Genomic DNA, 22,609 nt, shown 5'->3' with positions numbered 1-22,609 from the left:
CAAAGGTTTTGATCCCATGTGCATTTTACATTCTAATGGGGAACATTTTCAGCAGAATAACGGGTAAGTGGAAAAGTATCTACTTTTCATGGGCACCAAACACAGAAGTTAACCAAGAATAGGGACAAACCAAATTTAGGGGTGAAAACAGGAGATCAGTAAACCCAGCTCCCTCTGGCGTCCACCAAAGAGAGAGCTGTGCAGTTCTGATTTGTTTATGAGGTGAAAATAGCTCTTAACTTGGATATAAAATCACCAGAGAAGCAGTCTGCTCCTCCTCCTTTTTCTATTCCTGTAGCAGTGGGCCTAATGCCACAGGTTATTAACAAGCACATGTTCAGAGCACTACCCCTGGCTTTAAGCAGTAGACACTGCCTTTTGAATTACTGCTGAATCAGGACCAAGATCTTCCTTCTCATGATTACTGGATCTTCGAGTTTTATATTTGGGAATAGAAAAAGCCAATATAAATGTACGTGCTGAGGACAGAAGGGGATAAATTTGGACAGCTATTTAACAGCTATTCGTCTTGCTAAGTGACAGCTCTAGATGGGAAGTTGAGGATAATACTGTAGAGCCAGTTAAAATCGTAAAGGGGAATGTAATTATCCATTTTGGAATATGTCTGAAGTGTTAGGGGCGACACTGTGGCTCTTCTAAAAACTGATGCAATGCCTCAAGCTGCATTTGGTAGCCCAGAGGGAAGCGCACCCATACGCTCATGAACACACACAGATGCTAACGGCTCTAACTACATAACTCAAGAAAAGTCTGACGTGGGGAAAAAAAAAAAGAGCAAATAGCTATACTGAGACCTCATCTTAGCTAATCTCAATTGTGTCTAGATGTGAAGGTGAAAAAGATGCTAAAATGACGGTGGGAAACAATCTGGGGACAAATTCCTGGGAAAAATTTACTGAGGAAAAAAGAGAAAGTAATTTTCTTGTTTGCATGCTCAAAATCACTGTTATGCACTTGGATACCAGTTTGCTACATGCCTGAGCACAAGAGGTAACGCACTTTACTGTCTTAGAACTAGCACCTCCCAGAGCCCTCCAAAATGTGACTTTCAAACCAGCAGCATCCAGCAGAGAAATATATGTGATTTTAGAGCTGGAAATGAAGGATTTTGAGTGATTTTCTTGTAATAAGATGAATCCCTTGAAATCATTATGCATCAGCTTTTCACTCTAGCTTTGTGCTCCTGGGTAAATCCCTGAGATTGGGAGTCCAATTATCTTTCCAGCATCTTAAATAAAGTTCTCAGTTGCCAAACTAATCTAATCCTGGTTCAGTCCTCAACAGAGTGATGCTTTGGAACACACACATGCTATACCAAAGGGCATCTAAATCCTCCTTCCCTCTATAAGACCCCATAGTTTTGTCTTTTACCAAAAGGAACCTGAAAGAAACATTTAGGAAGCCAGCAGTGGTATCTGCCTTTTGAAGTATCTGTAGATCAAGGATATCCCATTGAAATCAATCAAGGAGATCCCATTGAAAAGCAACCCCTATTAACCCAGATGTTAAACCCCATAGTATTCACAATGCCGATGTTTTGGCAGTTGTGCATCGCCCGTTACTGTAGGCAACCCAAGTTGAACAAACTTGAAAATTTGAAATTTGTCTGTACTTGGTCGTAGTGGCAGGTAGGGACAAGGATTTTGTTCTTCTAAATGCCATCCCTATACTTTCAGTGCAACCATTTCAAGGAAAGTCTGCAAAAAGAAGTTGAATGAGAAAATGGTTTGAACTCGAGCAACCAAGCGTAGGAATCTTTTCCCATTATTAACAGTGAAAACTGTTAGCAGACTTCCCTCTCAGTGGAGTGGCAGAGTCACGGCATTTGGGGACCTTTAGAGTAGAGTGGAAAAAATTCTGAGGGGATAATCTACTTTGTGTGCTTAGTCCATGCACCTGGCAAAGCATTTTCCATTCCTGGAATCAGAGCCAGGATAGAAAAGTTTGAGACATGTTGGCATTTGCCACATCTAGACTCATGAAATCACAGAAAGACCTTAGCTGCACGGGACCGCTGGTGGTCTCCTGTCTGACCTCTTACTCAAAGCAGGGCTCACATCAAAGCTCTTTCTCATGCCTTCTACTCAGAAAACTCTGCTCCCAGACAGAGCACAGCACTTTCTGCTAAGCCTAAATAATGATACTGATGTGAAATCTGCAATTGCCTTGAAACATTGTATCTCTTTGGTGAAATTACTATTCACGAACTATTTATAGCCTGGAAGTTTGCACTGTCTAGTTTACCTTCCACTGGATGTCCTCCTAGTCAAGAGCAGTTCCGACTAAATGACACGTTAACCCTTGCCAATGTACTCCAGCCGCAAGTGCTAGCACAAACCATGTGGCTGTTCAGTCCTTAGCTTCTGTGCAGACTGCGCTGGAACCACTGGTAATTAGTAACAAATTATTGGCATGTAATGTCTAGACATCTTCCTAGTGGGAGCTGGACTGAGATCCTGTCAGTTCACTGCATACCAAACACCAAACATCCTTCGGACCAGTTTTGATTGCCTGTGTTGAATTTGGAAGTAAAGGGCTCCATTTCCTATTACTTAACCCAAAGGCCACCCAATACTGCGAGCCCAAAGAAGGGATTATTAGCTAATAAATAATTACCATAAAAGAATAAACTAAGTTTAAAACTCAATAAGAAAAGAAATTAAATGACTGATCTCTGAAGAACAGCTATGACAAGTAAATAGACATTGCTGCTGGGAAAACTCATAATGGAGTAGTTCAATAAAGTCCATATGTCTTGCACTGTAATGTTCCCAAACTGATAAAAACAAGCTATTTTAGGAGCAGCCAAATAACATTCCACAGCCATATACCATGAGTGTTTTAAGACATCTTGTAGTAAGGACAGAGCATCAAGACTTTTTTTTAAGCTGGAGCCAGCATGAATTAATATATCTTGTTATTCCTTGCTTTCTCTTTCCTTTGCCTAATCCCTCCCTCCAACGGCTTTAGTTAACAATTCTTCTCTCTTTCACTTCGTTAGCTGTATGTGGGCAAGGATGAGGAGTAGAAAAAGTGGGTGGAAAACTTCTCAGCTGTCTAACTCTGGCAGAGCTGGGGTGGCGGTGGCTAGAGGGAGACGAAATTATAGGAACTTCACCAGAGACCCCGCAAAGAAAATATTCAGCTAGCTCCCAATCCATCTACTTGAATGGCACAGAATAACACTTATTTTTATAGCCTGACAATTCTGATCCGTGATCTTAGTTCATTCATTCAAAACATGCTAAAGGATGGACTGAGGACAAGCGATAAGAGACGTCTGTGAGTTGACTGAGAACTTCTAGGGTTTGCTCTCATCTCTGGCAGTGGGCGTTTCTCTCCCTGTAAAACGAGAACAATCACTGCCTTCCTCACAGAGTATGGCAGAGCTGATGGTAGTACCGTGTCACCAGGAAAGGTGCTGGACAAGGCAGGAAACTGGGGAAAACCGGAGGTTTGAGGTGCCTCTGGAGGAACTGGTATACATTTCTGGTATGGATGGACTGATCGCTCTCTGGCCCTAGGGCAGGTGGGTAGGTGCTGGCTAGTCATGAGCAGTTACCACCCTCATGCTTCTTCCTCGCACCCAGTGATTGCAGTTAATGAATTTAAGAGGGTAGGGAAGACAGAGGGCCATTTCTTATGTCCCTGCTGCTAGCCAGGCTCTCTCAAGACCTGCCAAGGACAGTGTAGTCGTCCATGTGCTCCTGTGCTTGGGTAGCACCTGAAACATCTGGGCTAGTCTCCCAGAGAGCGGACGCTTTGTTCAAAAACCCAGCCGCGTGACTGTTCACCTTCCCCTGCCAGAGACTAACGTGACAAGGCTTGTGGGAGCTCACTGAAACGGGCACCCACACAGGGTGACAGATTTAAACAGCCCTACTGAGTTGCTCACATACTTTTCACCAAACGCATCCCGCTACTCTAATGTAGTCTTTCTGTTCCTTCAGGAGGTTTAAACCTGGCATTTCTGGGTCAGTTTTCTTGAGTGGTTATGAATTTCACCAGCAAAAGAGATGTATGAGTTTCATTGCAGAAACATCCACATGGCCAGGCCACTCTCTCATATATACATTAAAGGGAGAAAAAAGATGAAAAGAAACCCCCAATGAGGACTGAATTATGTATGGATCTCGCTATTCTTTTCTGCTATGTCCGGCTCTCTCAAGCTCAGACCAGTATGTTCAGTTTACTAACAGGAAAGAAAATAAAATAGCAACCTAGCTCCTTGCAACTTGAAGAGGAAATTCAGGCAATTCATGCAATCATCGGTGTTTCACCTGGTGTTAAAAAGCAGTCTCCAGAGGCAGCTACACAGTAGTTTAAATCACAAAGTGAAAAGTTCAATATTGACTCAAAACCACCAGGAAAATTAAACTAGCACGATGCAATTGCCTCAACCACTATTTGACCAAAACTTCAGTGAAGTACATCGTAACGTTAACGATAACCACGTGCTTTTCTTTAAGAATGAGACTCAACCTTTCGAAGACAGGAGGGGGTGAAATTCACTTCTCCATCTGTGGAATAATGATGGAATAATCATTACGATGAAGATGACAAGACACCTCAATTTTACATGCCGCTTTTGTCCAATAGATATCTAAAGATCTTGATGTGATCAAAGATCCAGCAGATGGTCTGCCAGAAGAATCCTTGCTTGCTGCCCTGCAAGCTAGCCTTTGAGCAAGATTCTGGATCTGGTAATTTCTGGGGGTTTGTTGCCGTATTCTTAGCAGCTCTAAAAAGTTAATGCATTTTTTCATATGTCGCTGAACCAGCATGTATTGCTACAGTTCTTCAAGGGTGAACTCTAGGGATGCTGAGAATTCTTAGAGACTAGGTAAATTCCACCTTCTGCTCTGAGACTCCAGCTATCATTGGACAGGCTCAAATCACACAGGAAAAATAACCAATCTCAGCTAATCCCAGCTTCATAACACAGTCAATAAAAGCCACGCTCAGTCAGACTCCAACATCTTTATTATTTCATCTGGCTAGTCAATGCAGATGAATTACTTGCTAGGACATGGTGGGAATGGATTGGGCTGTTTCCTGTCTATTCCATTTCTGGTGGGAATAACGACTGATGAAACACAAGGAAAAGTCTGAAGGCTATGGGTTTTCATCAGTGGCTTTTTTTGAATTACATTCTACTATCTAAAGACTCCACTTAATACAGATAGCCTTGGACTTCAGAAAGGGGGAAGGAGAGGAATTGTCTGCTAATGTAAGCAGGGAGACAAAGTGCTGAAACCTGAGATTCATAAAATCTAGTTTCATTAATTTGAATAAATCTTAATCAGGACATAAAAATTATTGGGAAACACCTCAGAATGTGTTTTCAACCAGTGGATCAGCAGGAGATGAAAATAATGAATATACTATAAATTGTAAAAATATGTAACTTGTAAAGAAGTATTTTTATGAAACTTTAATAATGAAATATGTAAAAACTTAAAGGGTTGTAGGCTGAGCTTTTGAACATGCCTGAAAAATGAACGCTTCAGGATGCCTGGAGTCTGTAGAAAGAGCAGGGATGGCTGTGCAGGGCAGAGCGAGCAGCAGCCTCGGGGCTGTTTGTGGTACTCAAGGTGTGAGCAGCGGCAAAGCCCTCAGGGGACAAGAGGAGTCCTTTTGAGGACTGCGTGAGGTCCTCGTACCGAGGTTCCCTCATGGTCCTCATTTCCACTAAGCCGTTGCGCCTCCCTTCTCCTAGCACTCTAGTGTCCACCATGTTTTACAGGCAGGAAACTCGGGCCCGTGGTGATGTCAGGACTGACCTGTGGGTAGGTGCCATGGTGTCCTCTGTGGGAGTGGAGCACTGTTTCTCCTCTGATTGCTGTACCTTTTCTTTCTAGGGAAATTAGGCGGTAGGGGAAAGCTGGGAAGTCCCTAATCACGCACCAGCATAGACTGAGGATGTGTTTGGAGCGCCCCGCTGGGTCCAGGAGCTCTGCGGCGCTCCTGAAACACCTCATTCAGAGGCTGCAGCCAAATCCCATCTTAAGTCCGCTAGCAGACTAAAATTTCACCCAGTTGCATATTTGCCTCAGCAAAGTTGCTAAAAGAAGAAATGGGAGTGGTGTACATGTGCATAAAACAAAGAAAAATGTTTCTAATTTTGTGTTGTTGAGGTGTCTCACTATCCCAGCATGTGGGACAATTCAGCAACCAACAGATATTTTTTGAGTCACAGCAATTGTAAAACCCTTCACTTTTATATGGGGACTAACATAACTTTAAGACTGATCCTGAGATATAAACTAAGCTCTTGGACACCAGATCATATATTTAGACAGACTGCATATATGGACAGAAACAGTAGCCCTGAGAGCCGTGAAACCCTTGTCAGTCCATGCAGCAACCAGAAAGTCTTAGAAAAGGAAGAAACTTTGTAGGTACGTCACCAACCTCCATTGTTTAAAAGTAATTAGCGCTTTGTAGGTAGTTTCTTTTGCCTAAGATCTAAAATTCTTAGAGAACACATTAAAAACAGAGCTTAAGGGGCACTATGCCATCTAAATAAATCCAATTTATAAATATCTTCCAGCAAGGGGAAAACTCAGGAATGAAATGCGAACACTGATGTTCTCCTTCCCAGCCCAACCTCCATGTTTTCAGAGCTCTGTTTTAGATTATGTTTAGAGCTGGAAAGTCTCCATGAGAAAGAGCAGATGGCTAAGGCACTGATCCTGCCAGATGCTGATTTAGTCTGGACCCAATCCAGAAGAGCACTTTAGCTTTGTGCTTAACTTTAAGCATGGGAGTAGCCCAAGAATTATCAGATGCATAAAGGTATACCAGGATACGAACTGCAGCTTTCAGCACCTTGCAGGATTAGGCACTAAACTATCTGGAGCATCCACCTTGAAACCTGTAGCCGCAAAACCGCTCCTAAAGCCACAGACCTCTGTAAGTCCAACAGGGGTAAAACAACTGAGCCAGACCACAGCATCTTCTCCAAGGGATAGCCAGAAGTCTGTGAATCTAGAGCAGAACAGCTGCAGCAGTTTCTCAAGGATTAGCATGGTCGTGTGTAAACGATATCACTCAGTATCACCACAGGTACCGGGGAGGCATTTATCGGATAATTCATGGCTGGGGTCTTTGGAGTTCATGCAGGAAGTGTGCTCCCGGTGCTGTTTGGAAGGGGAAGCAGGCAGGGAAGTGGAGAAGGAAGGAGGTCTTCCCCCCTTCATTGGCTCGGTAACACGGCTGGCAGCCCAAATGGGTAAAGAAATGCTGACAACTTCAGCCGAAACAGGCAGGTACTGCAGGCATTTACACACTCTGAAAATCAGGCCGGCTACCTCTGGCCACCGTAGGCCTCTTAAATTACACAGCTGTTTAACTCCTGCTACTGGGAGAGTAGGCAGGGTTGGGCAGTACAAAGTGCTCTCTAAGTGCTAAGCATTTTAATGAACTCAGAGTCCTTATCAGTTGTGTGTGCTTCACAGGACCCCTCTTGCACTGAACCAGTCTTACACTTTCTCAAGACTGAGGCAGACAGAGAGGTTTTTGACCCAAAAGTCTTTGGAGAGTTTTAAACAGGGTATGTTACATCATTGCCAGAATCCTGGCATTTATAAACAGCAGAGATCTGAAAATGATCCCAGGGCTGTGGAATTTAAAGCATGCTAACAACAGCTTGGGAACTGCGGGGAGAGAGCTCCGTGTGAGTGCAGTGTCCCCTCCGTAAAGCCCACTGCTATTTCATGACATCATTGCTCAAATTCTCATCTGACACATACCTTTCTTTTATCCCCATGCTTCATGGTTATGTTTTCAATGCTTCTGATCTTGTTGCCTATGAACATGTTCTCCTGAACCACAATTTTTTGCCCAGTGGGGTTGCATCTGGAGGTAGAAAAGCAAAGGTGGTGTTCAGGAACCCGACTCATTGCAGATAACCCAGGGAGGCATTATAAAAGAGAGAGAATCTCATTCTTAGACAGTAGTCTTAGGTCTTAAAAACTCCTAAAAGCTATTGCTGCTGGAGATTGTTACCTCTTCATGAAACTACTGTATTCCTTCACCGCAACATTTCAAAATTATTTACAAAGCACCTTGACAGAGGTAGACAAAGATCAGTATATGACCAGCAAGGAAACCCCCCAAACTTTCTGAAGACAGAAAATAGAAAATACTGGACAACTAATTAAATCATGTGAGTTTAGTCTGGCTAATATGAGTTATACTCCAAGTCAATGCAGTTGTGGCTTTTAAAAAGCCACTTAAAGCGCTCTTTTAGTACTTGCAGTGCATTTCAAAATTGAAAATGCCAGTCATTCAAAACTGCGGGGAGGTGAATGTTGCTGAGCGTGCCTGTCTATCTGCTTAGCTTTCCAACATGAAGCGCAGGCTGAGGGAGTAGCATGGATAAATATGGGGATAACAATAGCAGAAGGCTCCTTTAATATTGCATATTCCCCAGAAGATAACCATATCTTAGTCAGTTATCAATCGTCAGTTTTGAATTATGGGCAAAGAGCAGTGTATGTAGCACGTCACGCGGAAAGGTGTATCTGCACCATCCAAGGCAAAAGGCTTTTCTGTCTGCTTTGACTACAGCCCTTGGAATAAATGAGCAGAGACGCAGGCCTTCTCATGCTTAGGAGCACAAAGGCTTCAGCAAGGCCGGAGCTCCAGGCATCCTGGCTGAGGGTGCTGCCAGCTGTGCAACTCGAGGAAGCCTTTCATTTTAAAGTTGCCAGTTCAGCTCCAGTCCAGCATGGCTAGGTGTTACAAACTGTGACTCCGTGACGGCAAGTTAGCGAAGTCAGTTCCGTTCCACAAGTAGCTGCAATTGCACCTTGCACAAGTCATCACAGTGCCTGAGGAAAGTGTCCTTATTGCCTCCTCTGCCTCAGCAGAGGCACCGCGCTTCCCATGGCCGGTCCCAGCAGCCTCTGAGCCCACCGTAGCAGACTGGGATTACAGGAGGTAAAACAAATATGGATTTCTATAGGTGATGACCAAAGGCCGATGCGGCAGAAAACTAATCCATAAACCAGCTGTGCCTTTGCCAAATCCGCACAAGACGCATGGGTAACACCCTGGGTCAAGGGAGGGTTTATAGCTCTCAAAAGAGCCTAATTAGAAGATGTCTTGAGTGACTTCCTGCAAGGCACAGTTCTGTCTTGAGGATAAAGGGAAGAACTCAAAGGAAGCAAATCACATCACAGCTATAAGGAACAATGATAGTGTTTTGGGATTCAAAGTGCACTAGTGAGGAGGGGGAAGAGAAAGAGAGAGAGAGAGGAAGTGAGACAACAGAAGGAAATGGGGTCTGTGTCATTTCCCACAGGAATCCTCCTACAGCTTCTGCTGGAAAAAGATAAGGCTGCCCCGGAGGCCAGAAGAGGTAGACACCACTCTGCAATTGTATTTAAATTGATAAGATCAGAGAGTCAGAGAGCTGGAACAAGGGTTATATGAGGTCACTGGTTCGAATCTGGCCTTATTCGGCATTCATGACCAATTCTCTCTCCCTAGACAGAAAGGTCTGGAAAAGATTTCAGGTCATCTCTGTGGCTTTCCTACAGAATGCATAACCTGTTTCCTTATGGTGTTTTCATTCTGCTCCTGTTGAACACCTCCGAAGCAGCAGCTTGTACGCCTTCTGCTGACCTGCGATGCCAGCAGCCCTATCTAAGCCTACAAATCACTGCCTTTTATTCCTGCAGGAGCAGTGTAACTACCTAAATGAGGTAATGGGCCACTTCCCTTGTGGAGGGACACAAGGTCACTTTTTAGACCCAACCTGAGACTAGATCGCGCAACATCACTGCAACTGCTGCAGCAGAGAACCTGGGAAAGGAGCTCCTCTGTGATTTTTCCCTGTCTCATGACTTGCCATACACAGCATTTGGAAAAGCATTGGAACAGTGAGAAAATAAGGAACCATCCAGCAATTTTCTCTCTTGCTTCCTAGACCTGCCTTCATTTTTTTATGGATGGAAAACCTGACTTCAGCCTTCTCATTGCAGGGAAGAGTTGAAGTGCAGTCAGAAATGTTATACATGGCTCCTGTATGTCCCCTGGGGCTACCAGGGGAAGTATTCAGACCTCAGCCAAGACCTCTCTCTATAGATCACTCCGCTCGTATAACAGCAGGAGCAAAGAAAATGTCTACCTGTACGAGGCGAATCTCGAAAGGCATCTTGTGTTTTAACTTGCCTCATTCCTTTCTGACGGTTTTGACCCAGTGACTTGCTTCTGTGCCTTCACACCTCAGGCTGCCTCCAGACTTGAGCAAAGAAGGGTCCTCTGTAAGGCGTGAAGGCCTGGTTACCTCTTCCAGCTTCTGCAACGCAGATGCTGCCACAGGAGCCCATGCTCAGCGCGCACTAGTGAAGACAGCCCTTAGGAAGTGGCATAAATTCCACATGGCGATTACATAAGCCTTTAGCAGATTTGTCTGACGATAGCTCTTACAGGGCAAAAAAGTGTGTTACCTCTGCACAGAGAGCGCCTCTGTTTTTTCTTTGTCAACCATGTAGGCTGCATCCAAGAGGTGCAAGAAAAGATCTTGGTAAGTCAGAGGGGCATTGCTGGTCAGGTTAAAGAAAATTCAAGCCTGATCTTTAGTCACTTTAAACTTATTTGACACAACTCTGATAATATAGAAGGTGCTTGTAACTCCAAGAAGATCATACGCAACTAGGTGTCTGCTGGGTTCATAACCCTTGAGATCTTTAGGTGGGGGAATCACTGCTTGTGATTTTTAACTAAGATAAATAAGATGACTGGAAAGAAAAACTGGCTTGAAACTACCAAATTATTTTGCAACATGTTCACCTGTAGGAATGTCCACTTACAGTGTGTCTGTGAGGCTGCAGGGCTGCCACTTCCACTCAATCTTCGGGTCAGGATTCCCGCTTACGGTGCACTGGATTTTGTGTTTGCTTCTTAATTCCACCCGCTCAATCTTATCAAAATCAGTTTCCTTTTCATAGATTTTGGGTCTCTCTAAAGAAAACACAACAACAACAACAACAACAAATTAGACTCGAAAGAGCAAATTTACATCCATAGCCATGGTCTTGTTTCCATCAAAGGTTTTGAAACCTTTCGCTGTCATCACTGAGAGATGATTTAGTGAGGGTTGCTGAAGGTGTAGGGCAATTACCAGCAATACTGAAAGTATACATTTGCAGGAACATGGGTATTAGTCGTGGCGTTTCAGAAAATACATTGAAATGCTACCACATTCATCCTAATTGCTTTCAAATGTTGTTGTGGACCTGCTATACTCTTGGAAAATTTATGCCGTGAAACACTCTGTTGGTCGGGGACTGCAGGGTCAGGCTGTTAGTCTATGTACTGTGGGGAAAATAGCATTCGACTTCTGATGTCACCTCCTGAGAGGAACCTTATCAAACAGCTGCTGTTCTGCAATATTGTTACCATTGTGCAGGTTCTCCCCAGGGTTTTGGAAAAAAAAGTCTTTTTGATCTGAAAACTTTGCTTTCCTTTTCTGTTTATGTGTAACGTGCGCTGGATGAAGGGGCGAAGAAAGCAAGGAAGAAGTGGTGGGGAGAAAACACTTGTGGAGTGATGCCAAGAAATTCTCACCAACAGCAAACCCATTAAAAATGTCACTGCATTATTCACATCTGGAGGGGTTGTACAATCACACCCTTGGACTGGAAACGTCTCAAGAACAAACTTTTGTGTGACACTTTCAGGGCTGCTTGTGCCAGCAGGAAAGAAATGCTTTGTCCCATCTACTTCCAGCTCCCACGGGAACATGTGAAAATGAGAAATAACGCTAAAAAATCCCCAAAGTGAACTGAACTTTTCCTAACCTCGGAGAGGGTGGGTTTGAGTTTGGGGTGAAAGCACAGGCTCTTCCCTTATGCAGACAGCTCTGCCCATCCCTAGCCATATCTCTTTGTCTGCTTCTCATAACAGGAAATCAAACAGATTTATTGGTCGGGGTCCCTCTGTGGAACACCTCTGTGCAGCCAAGTGCGGCTGCTTTACACTGAGGGCTTTTGACAAGTTGGGAAGTGAATGTAGATTAGATTTCTATTTTTCAGGTTAACTTATTTTTTCTGCCGTCAAGGAGGCCCCAGATATGTAAATATGAGCTACTGCCCACCTCATCAATCTTGAGCCCTTTCCCTTTTTTTTAATAGCTTTTTTTCCCTTCCAGCCCTCTACTCTTACGAGAGGACTGACCAGGCTGATCCCGTGTCTTGGTGGGATTCTTGCTTTCCGTTTCTCATGGCTGCCAGGTCAGACTCTGAAAGATCTTCTGACCTCATCATTGCCTGAAAATACATCAGCGTTTCCTTCTCCACCACATGAAAGGAGTATTGACTGTAGTTGGTTCAGCCATATCCTAACTCCCATGCTAAACATTAGCTGCTTGAAAGAACCTTCATCAGGCCCTGATTAACATTTCACTTGAAAAACCCAAATGACAGGCTCTTGGTCTTGCTCTTGTGTTCCCTTTTGCTTTTTTGATCCCCTTTGGTTGAGTCTTGTTTCCCCGTCTGCCTGCAGATGATGTTCTATCAGGCTCAGAAAATCCACTCCTCACTCCTTTGTCCCTTCAGACAGGGAGAGGGGTTGTCTTTTTGTGAAGGAGAGGATGAAGAAGGGAGCAGACGGGAGAGTACTTCAGACTGTGGTTAGGGTCTCTCAAACTCACATCCTCGTCTGTAACATGGACTCAGGGTTTCCTGCACCACATCCTCTGGGTTATGCAACGTACCGCTGATCAAGTGCTTTGAGATTTGTGAGCAATTCACAGGACAAATTATGGGGACTAATGTTGAATTTCCTTGCAACTGGCATCTCATTTCCCATCAGTAAATTATTTCTGATCATAAAAATAATTTTGTAAAACTTCCTGGAGAGAGAAGGACATTTTTCATTCTCTCGGACATTTTTCTTTTCAGTCTCAAATCCTGTGTTCGGCATGTCTGGACTGACCTCAAAAGCGTGATTTTCACTTGGAGAAAGAGACTCTGAGTTCAGTGTGAAAGGTTACTCAAGTGTTATGTGAAAGGTTACTCGAGTGTTGTTTTCTGGGCTGCAAGAACAAAGCTTTACACACCTGGGGAGGGAAGACAGTATGTTTGTGTGTTTTTGTGTGTGTGAAAGAGTACGGGGGGAGAAGGTTTGATTACAATCTTTTAATATTAGGAGATTTTTCTATATTCTTGGTGAAATGATGAACACGTTGACTGTCATTTAAATTATCCTTCTAAAAAAGAAATAATAATTTTAACTTGATCTAATTCAAATAAGAACATACATGAGTGACGAATAAACTCTTAATTCCACAATGACTTTACTGCATGGCACTATTAAATATTACTTGAAACCTAAAATGAGTCAAAATGATTCATCAATTGAAAAAAATATTATTTATGAGGCTTAAGCAATTATTTTCTTAAAACTTGAGGGGCTGGCTAAAAATGCCTCCCCATCATTTCTTTCACAGCGCCTTATAACACAGTTGGTGTGGGGTCGTAGCTAATTATGGGCATGACACTCAGAAATTGAAGCAGTTTTAACAAGTGTCTCTCTCTTTTTCCCTGCAAAGGTTGTAATGGTGGTAGGTTTTATTCTGCAAAAGGCTCTTACTGTGGCGCTACCGCGGTGGGGATGAGGCCCTTCCACAATTTTGAATGTGCCTTCACTGTGCTTGTAAGGGCGTTGGCATTGGCCCCAGCGCACTGCAGGTTTGTGATGTGGAGTGTGGGGTACTCGTAGCGGGGATATTTCTCGGGCTGAAAACTTTCCAAACCTCAGCACACTGTCGTGGCCATTTTACCTCTTCCCACGCCCCCTGAAGGCAACTGAAGCTTTTCCATTCACTTTGCTCGCTGCTGGGCCAAATCCTATTTACAGAAGTAGCCTCCAGCAGTGATGGAAACAAGTTAACCGGCTTCTGTGGTGGATACTGGCCTTTTAGATTTGCTCAGACTATAACTAGATAGTTGGCTTAGTGGGCTGGCATCTGCAGCAGTCTCACCTGCAAAAAGACTCTCTACATAAGCGTAATGAGGAGATTTTAGCTTAAAGCCAGTGATTATCTAAGGTACACCTGCCAGTGTATTTCTCAGATAACTCTCTCCCTCCTCCGAACAGTGCTTTGCTTTCTCTTTCATGTTTGCTTACTAAGCAGCATGGTGGATTGTGCACAAACTCTTGTTTATCTTCGCTCATGTTTAGGTGTGAGGTAAGGCTTGGGGTACAAATCCATTTGTAAGCACTGCCAAAATCCAAGTATATTTCTGGTTGCGCCTTAAATTATGCATCTAAAGTGTGGATTTCATCAACACACATACATTTGCATGGGTATTGCTGTTTTATAAGCATGCAAAAATAAAAGCTGTTGGGAACGGAGAGCTTTAGCAGGCATTGGACTAATAGCAGTACAAAGTTGAGTAAATGAGCAACTGCCTCTGCACGGACCCTGCAGTGCACCTTGCCTCCTCCAGCAAGTGCAGTGCAGAGTCCTCCTTTCTCCTTGAAGCTCTGCAACTGTGCTGAGATCCTGACCTACAGCACCCTCTGCTATCCTAACCTTGGGCTCGCTGAACACCTTCCTATAGAGCCTTGCCCCCAACCAGCAGTCCTGCCTGCTACAGTAGTGCTGAACTACAAGAGGAGATCTTTAAATACGCCTCATTCCTGACGTTGAAGTATCCTTCGCCATCCCATTTCTTGCTTCCCGCTACCCCCCGCACCGAGATCTGCCTGCTTACTTTCAGCCTCCACTGCCCATCCCTTGGCCATTGCCCTCCCCAGACTGAGCTTTCTCAAGCAGAAGCCAAACAAACCTTAAAAGCTTTCTCATCTCTGGCTGCATTTGGAACGCGCATTGTTCAGATGGCTTTAAATGTATCGAAATAAATGGGGTTTTGGCTTCTCTGGCTTAAAGTATACTTGTATCCCCAACTCACTTTGCAGAGATGCAATTGCTGGTGTGAGAGCTGACCTGAATAACTAAAGACTTTGCTGCTGCTGCACTGTGAAATGCAATCAGAAAGCAGTTCTGCTTACTGTAAATTTCAAATTGATCAGCATTTTGTAAATCTCACCTTACTTTCTAGTGTTATCTTTCGTTTGTGGCATTAGGAGCAAATAATAGTACAAGGATTAGGACATTAACCCTCTGGCATTACCCCTTTTGCAAGATACTTTTCTATCTCTAAATTCATTGCAGATGTTATTATGGGGTTGCACACTTGTCACCCAAAGGAGCATCCAAATATAGAGGACAGCACATTGAAAGTTTCCCTGCCTTTTTTAGAGAAACTTTGCTTTACTTTCAGTGACCCCGGACTGAACTGGTGTTTATGTACCTTCCCCACTAACATTTAAACTGGGTTTCAAAAAATCTTTTCACATTAAGTACATCATTAAAATAACATAGAATGATCCAGTGAAGCATTTAGTCTCAACCTTATGTACTGGTTGCTGGACACGGGGCTTCATTAAAACTATTGATAGAGAGGCAACTTGTTTTCTATTTAACCTTTCTGTTTCCCAAAAGCAAAAATAATTTGGGCTTTAGAATCTTTCATCTGATGTTTGTATGGTACTTAATGGAAATATTCCAGCTCAGGGGGTTGCGCACCCGGAGAACAGCTGGTCTTACTATTAAAGACTGAGGCAAAGAAGGCATTAAGTACCTCAGCCCCTTCCTCATCCTTTGTCACTATGTTTCCCCCCATCCAAGAGATGATGGAGATTCTCCTTAGCCCTCCTTTTGTTGCTGATGTATTTATAGAAACATTTCTTACTGTCTTTTACGGCAGTAGCCAGATTAAGTTCTAGTTGGGCTTTGGCCCTTCTAATTTTCTCCCTGCATAACCTCACAACACCCTTGTAGCCCTCCTGAGTTGCCTGCCCCTTCTTCCAAAGTCAGAAACTCTCCTTTTTTCCCTGAGTTCCAGCCAAAGCTCTCTGTTCAGCCAGGCCAGTCTTCCTTCCCGCCGGCTTGTCTTTTGGCACATGGGGACAGCCTGCTCCTGCACCTTTAAGATTTCCTTCTTGAAGAACGTCCAGCCTTCCTGGGCTCCTTTGCCCTTCAGGACTGCCTCCCAAGGGACTCTCTCAGCCAGGCTCCTCAACAGGCCAAAGTCTGCCCTCCAGAAATCCAAGGTAGCAGTTCTGCTGACCCCCCTCCTTACTTCTCCAGGAATCGAAAACTCTATCATTTTGTGATCGCTATGCCCAAGACGGCCTCCAACCGCCACATCACCCACGAGTCCTCCATTCACAAACAACAGGTCCAGCGGGGCGCCTCCCCTAGTTGGCTCCCTCACCAGCTGTGTCAGGAAGTTGTCTTCCACGCACTCCAGGAACTTCCTAGACTTTTTCCTCTCTGCTGTATTTTATTTCCAGCAGTTGAAGTCCCCCATGAGAACAAGGCCTAGTGATTGTGAGACTTCTGCCAGCTGCTTATAGAATATTTCGTCTGCCTCTTCATCGTGGTTGGGTGGTCTATAACAGACTCCACCATGGTATCTGCCTTGTTGGCCTTCGCCCTGATTCTTACCCATAAACACTCAACCCTATCGTCACCATCATTAAGCTCTAGACAGTCAAAACACTCCCTAACCTACAGGGCTACCCCACCGCCTCCCCCTCCTCGCCTGTCCCTTCTGAAGAGTTTACAGCCATCCATTGCAGCACTCCAGTTGTGCGAGTCATCCCACCATGTTTCCGCGATGGCAACTATATCATAGTTTTTCTGCTGCACAGTGGCTTCCAGCTCCTCCTGTTCGTCGCCCATGCTGCGTGCGTTGGTGTAGATGCACTTCAGTTGGGCTATTGATCCCGCCACCTTTTTGGGGGGAAAAGCCCCAATTCCTACGTGACCATTTTCAGGCACTTCCGTGGTTTCTAACACATCAATAACCCTTGCGTCTTTGCTGCCGCATGGATCTCCATCCACTACCTCCACTGAGACGGCAGGCCAAAGGACCTCGCTAGCACACCGTCCCTCAAACATTGGCGTGCTGCCCCCAGGCTTATCTCTAGTGAGACTGGTTTTATCCCTTTCCCCCTTCAAATCTAGTTTAAAGTTCTTTCCCCCAAAGTAAAAACGCTTTGTCTGTGTTCGGCTTACAAGTGATCTCTGTGGTTTGTTTGGTTTTGGGTTTTTTTTTCTTTTTTTGTTAAAAGGAAAGAAAGAAAAAAATTAGTTAAATGACCTGAAAACAAAACTTTTGTTTCAGGCTGAACAGAACATTGTGTTTGACCCCAGCTGATTTTGTCTGGGTGGTTTTCTTTGTTTCGTTCTGTTTGCTTTTTTGTTTTATTTTGCGCAGCACTACATACGAGGCTGCTGTGAAGTGGGTGCACAGCACTGTCCCCACGGTACCTCTGAGGAAGCAGACGCCAAGATGAAATGAGTGGCCAAAATCTCTCCGTGAGTCAATACCACGGCCAGGAATAGAATTAGGGTCACCAATTATCGGTCGCCTGCCTAATCTCTAGCACACACACCCTGCTGCTCCATTGTAACCCGCTGTTATGGGCTGGGAATGCCAGCAGGGTGGAAGCAAATGGAAGAGAAACCATGCAGTTGGATACTCTATGAATAGAGATGAAGAAAAATCACAGGGCACTTGACCTACCCTACAGGGAATTTTGTTGTTAAAATGGCAGTGCAGCTTGGTTTTGTTTTTTCTGACCTTGTACTGTCACTTTTGCATGTATCTATCTTCACTTTGTAGGAAGAAAGCTGTCTTTTCCAGTCCTGTACCACCTTTCCCAGATCTGTCATTCAACCCCGATGCAGTCAAATTTTGGGAAAAAAAAGGATTTTCTCTTGCCTGTCTCTCCCCATCTTATTTTTTGTGGCTAAACAGAGTTCAAAAGCAAATGTGTAATGATGGACTGCTTAATTTTTAGCAGAGCAGGCAGTTTTCTAGGATTTTTGTCTCTGCCCCCTCTGCCTGCTTTTCAAAAGAGAAAAACAACAGTTAATATACCTGCAGGCTTGGCTGAGAGACAGCATGGAAACCACATGCTGCCACTTTCCGACTCCCCCCCCCCCTGGTTTTTAAGGGTTGTCAGAGAGAGATTGCTGCTGCAAAGATGCGAGCTGAATGCTTCAGATTTTTCTGGCAAACTTCAGCAGGCCCCCACCTTCCTCTTCCTAAAATTGCTTTGGCTACTTCCAACAAAATGAAAATAGCTCATCTGACTTTTTCATTAGGGGCTCTCCTGGGAGCACACAGAGGCTGAGTGGAGGCTGGACTGCGGAGCTGCAAGTGTGCAGGGTTTGCATGATGTCAGTGAGAAAATTCTTCATAATTTGCTAATAATTAATGTGCTGGAAAGGCCCACTGCAGTCTGTTTGTGCTGCTACATTATTTCTTTTCTTTCGTATATCTCCCAGAAAGTCAGTTGTTTCTCTCCTGCCTGTGTCTGATAAATGAGACTTGAAGGATAGACTGGAGCACTGTATCTCTTTGCCCTTGCTCTTCGCAGCTGAGTGTCCTGTCCACCCAAAGCGTTGGCCACAGCCATTGCTGCCAGTACCCGGGAGGAAAGCAAATCAATGGGCTTGGGGAGGAACACGTTGGAACAGCGGTTGGATGGAGACAGGCTGTGTTTTATTTTGGGGTTTCTAGTTTGCCTGGCTGGCCCAGGAGGCGGAAAATTAGATTTTCTATTTTGACTTTTCCTGAATGGGTCATCCTCCAAGGAGCTACACAGGAGATGGATATGATACACAATGGAAAACCAGTCCTGGCAGGATACTGAAGCACGCAGGCAAGGTGAAGGTAGATCACTGTATGTAGCCCTGCTTCTTGTATCTGGCTGAGTCCTTTAATCTAAACATCAGTTGGGTTGCACTAATAATCCAAAGGAATTCATGTTTCTCACAGTGCAACAGTGTCCACCTTAGAGATTTCAGTGGCCCTTCCATGCACTGAAGACTGTGGGAGTCTCCCCTCTGTCTTCAGCTGGCTTTAATTGAGATCCATCACTCTAAGAGCTCTTTTTCTCTGAACTGGCATAGCCCAAATGTATTAACCTCATCCTGAAGGCTCATTTCCCTCCTCAGACTATTTCTGGGTCTGGTTGAGGTGATGGGGTATTGTTCACATGGATCACCGCATATTTATTAACTTTTATGGAGATCACTGGGGACTCCTTCGATGTCAACTGATCCCTTGCAAGCCAAAGTAGGTCAGGCACAGAACTCCCTTTGATTTTAAACCAAATATGAAGAGCTGGCCTGAAGACAGAGTAGGGCAACATATGCATCATTAAGTGCTCTGGAGCTAATTCCCCCTAGTAACAAATCGAGGTATAGCCAGTCACCTCTCTGACTTAACAAGGAACACAGGGCAATGCACACATGAATTTTCCATGCACCCCTTTTATTCCAGTCCTTGCCCAGGAGAGAGGGAATTCATAAGGAGCCTGTGAATTACTGCTGCTTATGGTAGAGGCTATTTCTACACTTAATCCTGCATTTCTTATAGATACAACACAAGAGCTTGGGGGATCAAGGTCTCTAAGAGGGAATGTAATTTCAATTGACTAGAGCAGCTGGAACCCAAAGTAATATTTGCTGGAAGAGCCTTGAGGGAGCACAGGAGAGAAACTTTGGGACAAAGAAGAAAAGCAAAGTGGTGAAGGAGGTTATTCATCCCATTTTTGAATTAACTTACGCTTCAATACAATCTTCACTCACAACGTGGTGGTGAGAGCATGCTGACTGCTCCATAAGGGCTCAGCAAGAACCCTGATACATGCAGATGACTTGTACAAGGGTGAGAATGAAATGCAGCCTGCTTGCCCATAAATAGATTCGAGGGGGTTTGTTTATGTTTTGTTCTGAAACTGCTTTGTACTCCAGCCCGGAATAACTCTTTTTCTCCCACATTTCTCCTTCTTGGCTGGCTCAGATGTGCAGCCACCAGCTGTTTGCTAGGATTGTTCCTTCTCCTTGCTCCCTCCCCTCCAAATTCTTCAGGACATTATTTTCTTGAAGCTTTTCTCAATAAGAATTTAATCAAACAAAACAAAAACACAGCAACCCGCCGCTTCTTGGACAGTGTTTGATGTGTAAGTATGTAAAGAAGGAGTGTTTTGAAAATGCAATCAGCTACCTCCTGGGGACTTGAGTCCTACAATGAGCCAAGGTGACTCCACAAGGGAGATATGTGCTCCTGCAAGATTAAATTCCAGCTGCAGTGGGAGCACGGGTGACCAGAGGCACAGCTAAGCCACTTCCTAAAGAGACATTTTTTGAATAGCAGCATGATTCTCCTCCAGGCCAGGCAGCATGCTCCTTCCTGCATATTGTCAACCAGGTCTTCGCCTTGGGCCGGCGTCGCTATCAGTTCCCACCCTGCAGCTCTGGGGTTATTTGCCCATTTTGCTCCTTCTTGACGCTGTGGAGCTGAGACGATTGATACCTCTGCACTCTGCAGCTACTCATCAGTTTTATGGCCATATCAAACTTTGGGGGGAAATAGTTCCTAATATTTTACTCATTACCATGGAGTGAAATACCTTGCACGTACAGTGTATGCTTTATGTCAGAACTACCGTGATTGCTACCAATTAAGTATACGAGAGGTGACTCCAAGGAAAGCCTGCAGCAGTGCTGGTCTTCTAGCAGGTCAGGAGATACGCTGCATATAAGCTCCTGTCCTGCAGGGCTCAAGCAGATGAATTCTTATCTTGTTCTCTTGTACCCTGCTTAAAGGGTTCTCTTCTGCTGCCATTATTATTGAATAAAATACACTGCAAAAATTAATATAGTGCAATCTGATGAATGAGTCCTGCTGCTATTTATACTTTGTTTGTGAACCACAATTCACAACACTATTAACTTTAAACTTCCTCTACACCTAGTTCAACTTCACAGTCATGGGTTTGTCACAGCACGCTGACTGCCAGTTATACTAGCTGTGATGCTCAGGAACATTGACGATGTATAGTTTGAAGAGACTCACAGGAGAGGGGGCTGTATGCTTACTTATCATTTCTTCAATGCAGTGTCCCCTTGCAGCAACAGAAAACATACAAATGGCATTTATCTTCTCATTCAAAAGTCTATTTAAATAATTTTCCATCCTCTCTTTAGTAGTATACATCAGAACTCACGCAATTTCACAGATGCAGCTCTGAAATTTAAAAGACTGGCCCTGGCTTTCAGGGAGCAATGCTGTTACTCAAAAAGAAACACTGCTTCTCAGTAATAGGGAGCTGGTACATGGTTATGTACTCAGCACGAGGCTTACTGGGTGCTGAATTGCTGCAGGCTCCACCTTTTAGACATGACGCAAAACTGATGCTCCTACCACTGTGTTCACTTACAAGCCCAAGAGGATTTTTTCCATCAAGTCTGCTAATCCCCGTGTTCAAATTCCAGCTTCAGTAATTGCAGACTGCCTGTGGTTCTAAGTAGAGACATTAATCACCCCTCCCAGCTCAGAGGTCGTTGTGTTTCAGTGGTGGGCAAGGTAATCCCTGCATAAAACAGCTAGAAAGTGTTTTGGCCTCCTTCTGCATGCCTAAGCGTCTGCTGAAACTCCAAGCAATTTAATCTATTCAGGTGAGATACCAGGATATCAGTCATGATGACTGGAGATAAAGTGTCAGGTTATTTGTTGAGGAGTTAAGGGGAAAATTCAAATCTGTGTTCAGTTTGGAGCTTCAGAATTTTTTTGGAAAATAAAGCAAGTGATGCCCAGACCTGCAAAAGCAGCAGTCCCTTTACTCTAACTGAAAGCAGAAGAAAAAAGGCAGTTTGCTGCTGTTGGATAAGCTTCAACAGCAAAATTTGCCTTTTTTGGTCTCTACCAAATGCACCTTAGCAAAAAAGCACCTTGGGCTGAGTGCTTCACGCACAGCTTGTCAGGTTAGTGCTGCAGAGAAGAGCCTGGCAAAGGCAAAAGAGATTTCCTAGGTGTTTTGTGTCAGTCCCATCTAGAATCAGGGCAAATATCCTCATTGTTTGCAGCCTCTAGCTTAAAAACAATGGCACTCTTCGGCAGATATTTTCCTTTGCTTGCTCTCATTTCTGGGATGACCTTCTTTTGCCAGAAAAGAAACACTTGCTGCTCATTTTTCCCGTGCTTCACCATGCAGCACCTTCTCCAGTCAGTAACATTCCTGCAGCTGCTGGACTTCGCAGACTCTTGAGAAATGGTGGGTTTTGCAAGGAAATAATTATTCCTGATTGAAGTCTTTGTTGGGCTGATCTCTCAGAAAGGCTAACAATGAGCACCATGCTAGGCATGCACTGTGCGTGAGAGACAGAATACCACATACTTGTACATACAATAAAGATGAAAGGCTTGTACTGTAGTTAAGAGCATGGGATGGTTTAATCCTGAAATAGCATCTTGCTGATGCAAACAAGGTCTGTTTGTTTTTTGTATGCCTATTTGGGGAATGGCTGCTCTTCAAGTAAACATTCTCTTTTGCATGCAAACACCAATATTTACCTTGACAAGATAGTTTATTATCATTCTTAATTTTCTCTTCCTTTGAATGTTTCCGTTCTCTTAACAAGACGGCAAAACCATTGTATGGACAAACAACCTCGAGTGAACAAATTACCGCAGCTTAACACATT

General features: G+C 44.2%; 1 protein-coding gene across 1 annotated transcript in view; it reads right to left on the bottom strand.

Annotated features, from left to right (window-relative positions):
• Nucleotides 1-22,609, bottom strand: part of LOC103917156 (vascular endothelial growth factor receptor kdr-like) — a 131,883-nt gene that overhangs the window by 50,160 nt on the left and 59,114 nt on the right. Inside the window, exons 10-11 of the mRNA XM_009324265.1 lie at nucleotides 10,845-10,995; nucleotides 7,776-7,881 (exon numbers count right to left, since the gene is read on the bottom strand). Of these exons, the coding sequence (XP_009322540.1) occupies nucleotides 7,776-7,881; nucleotides 10,845-10,995 (257 nt within the window). The remainder of the gene's footprint in view (nucleotides 1-7,775; nucleotides 7,882-10,844; nucleotides 10,996-22,609) is intronic.

Source organism: Pygoscelis adeliae, unplaced genomic scaffold, assembly GCF_000699105.1.
Source record: "Pygoscelis adeliae isolate BGI_AS28 unplaced genomic scaffold, ASM69910v1 Scaffold465, whole genome shotgun sequence".
Classification (NCBI taxonomy): domain Eukaryota; kingdom Metazoa; phylum Chordata; class Aves; order Sphenisciformes; family Spheniscidae; genus Pygoscelis; species Pygoscelis adeliae.
This window is presented reverse-complemented; position numbering and strand designations above follow the sequence as displayed.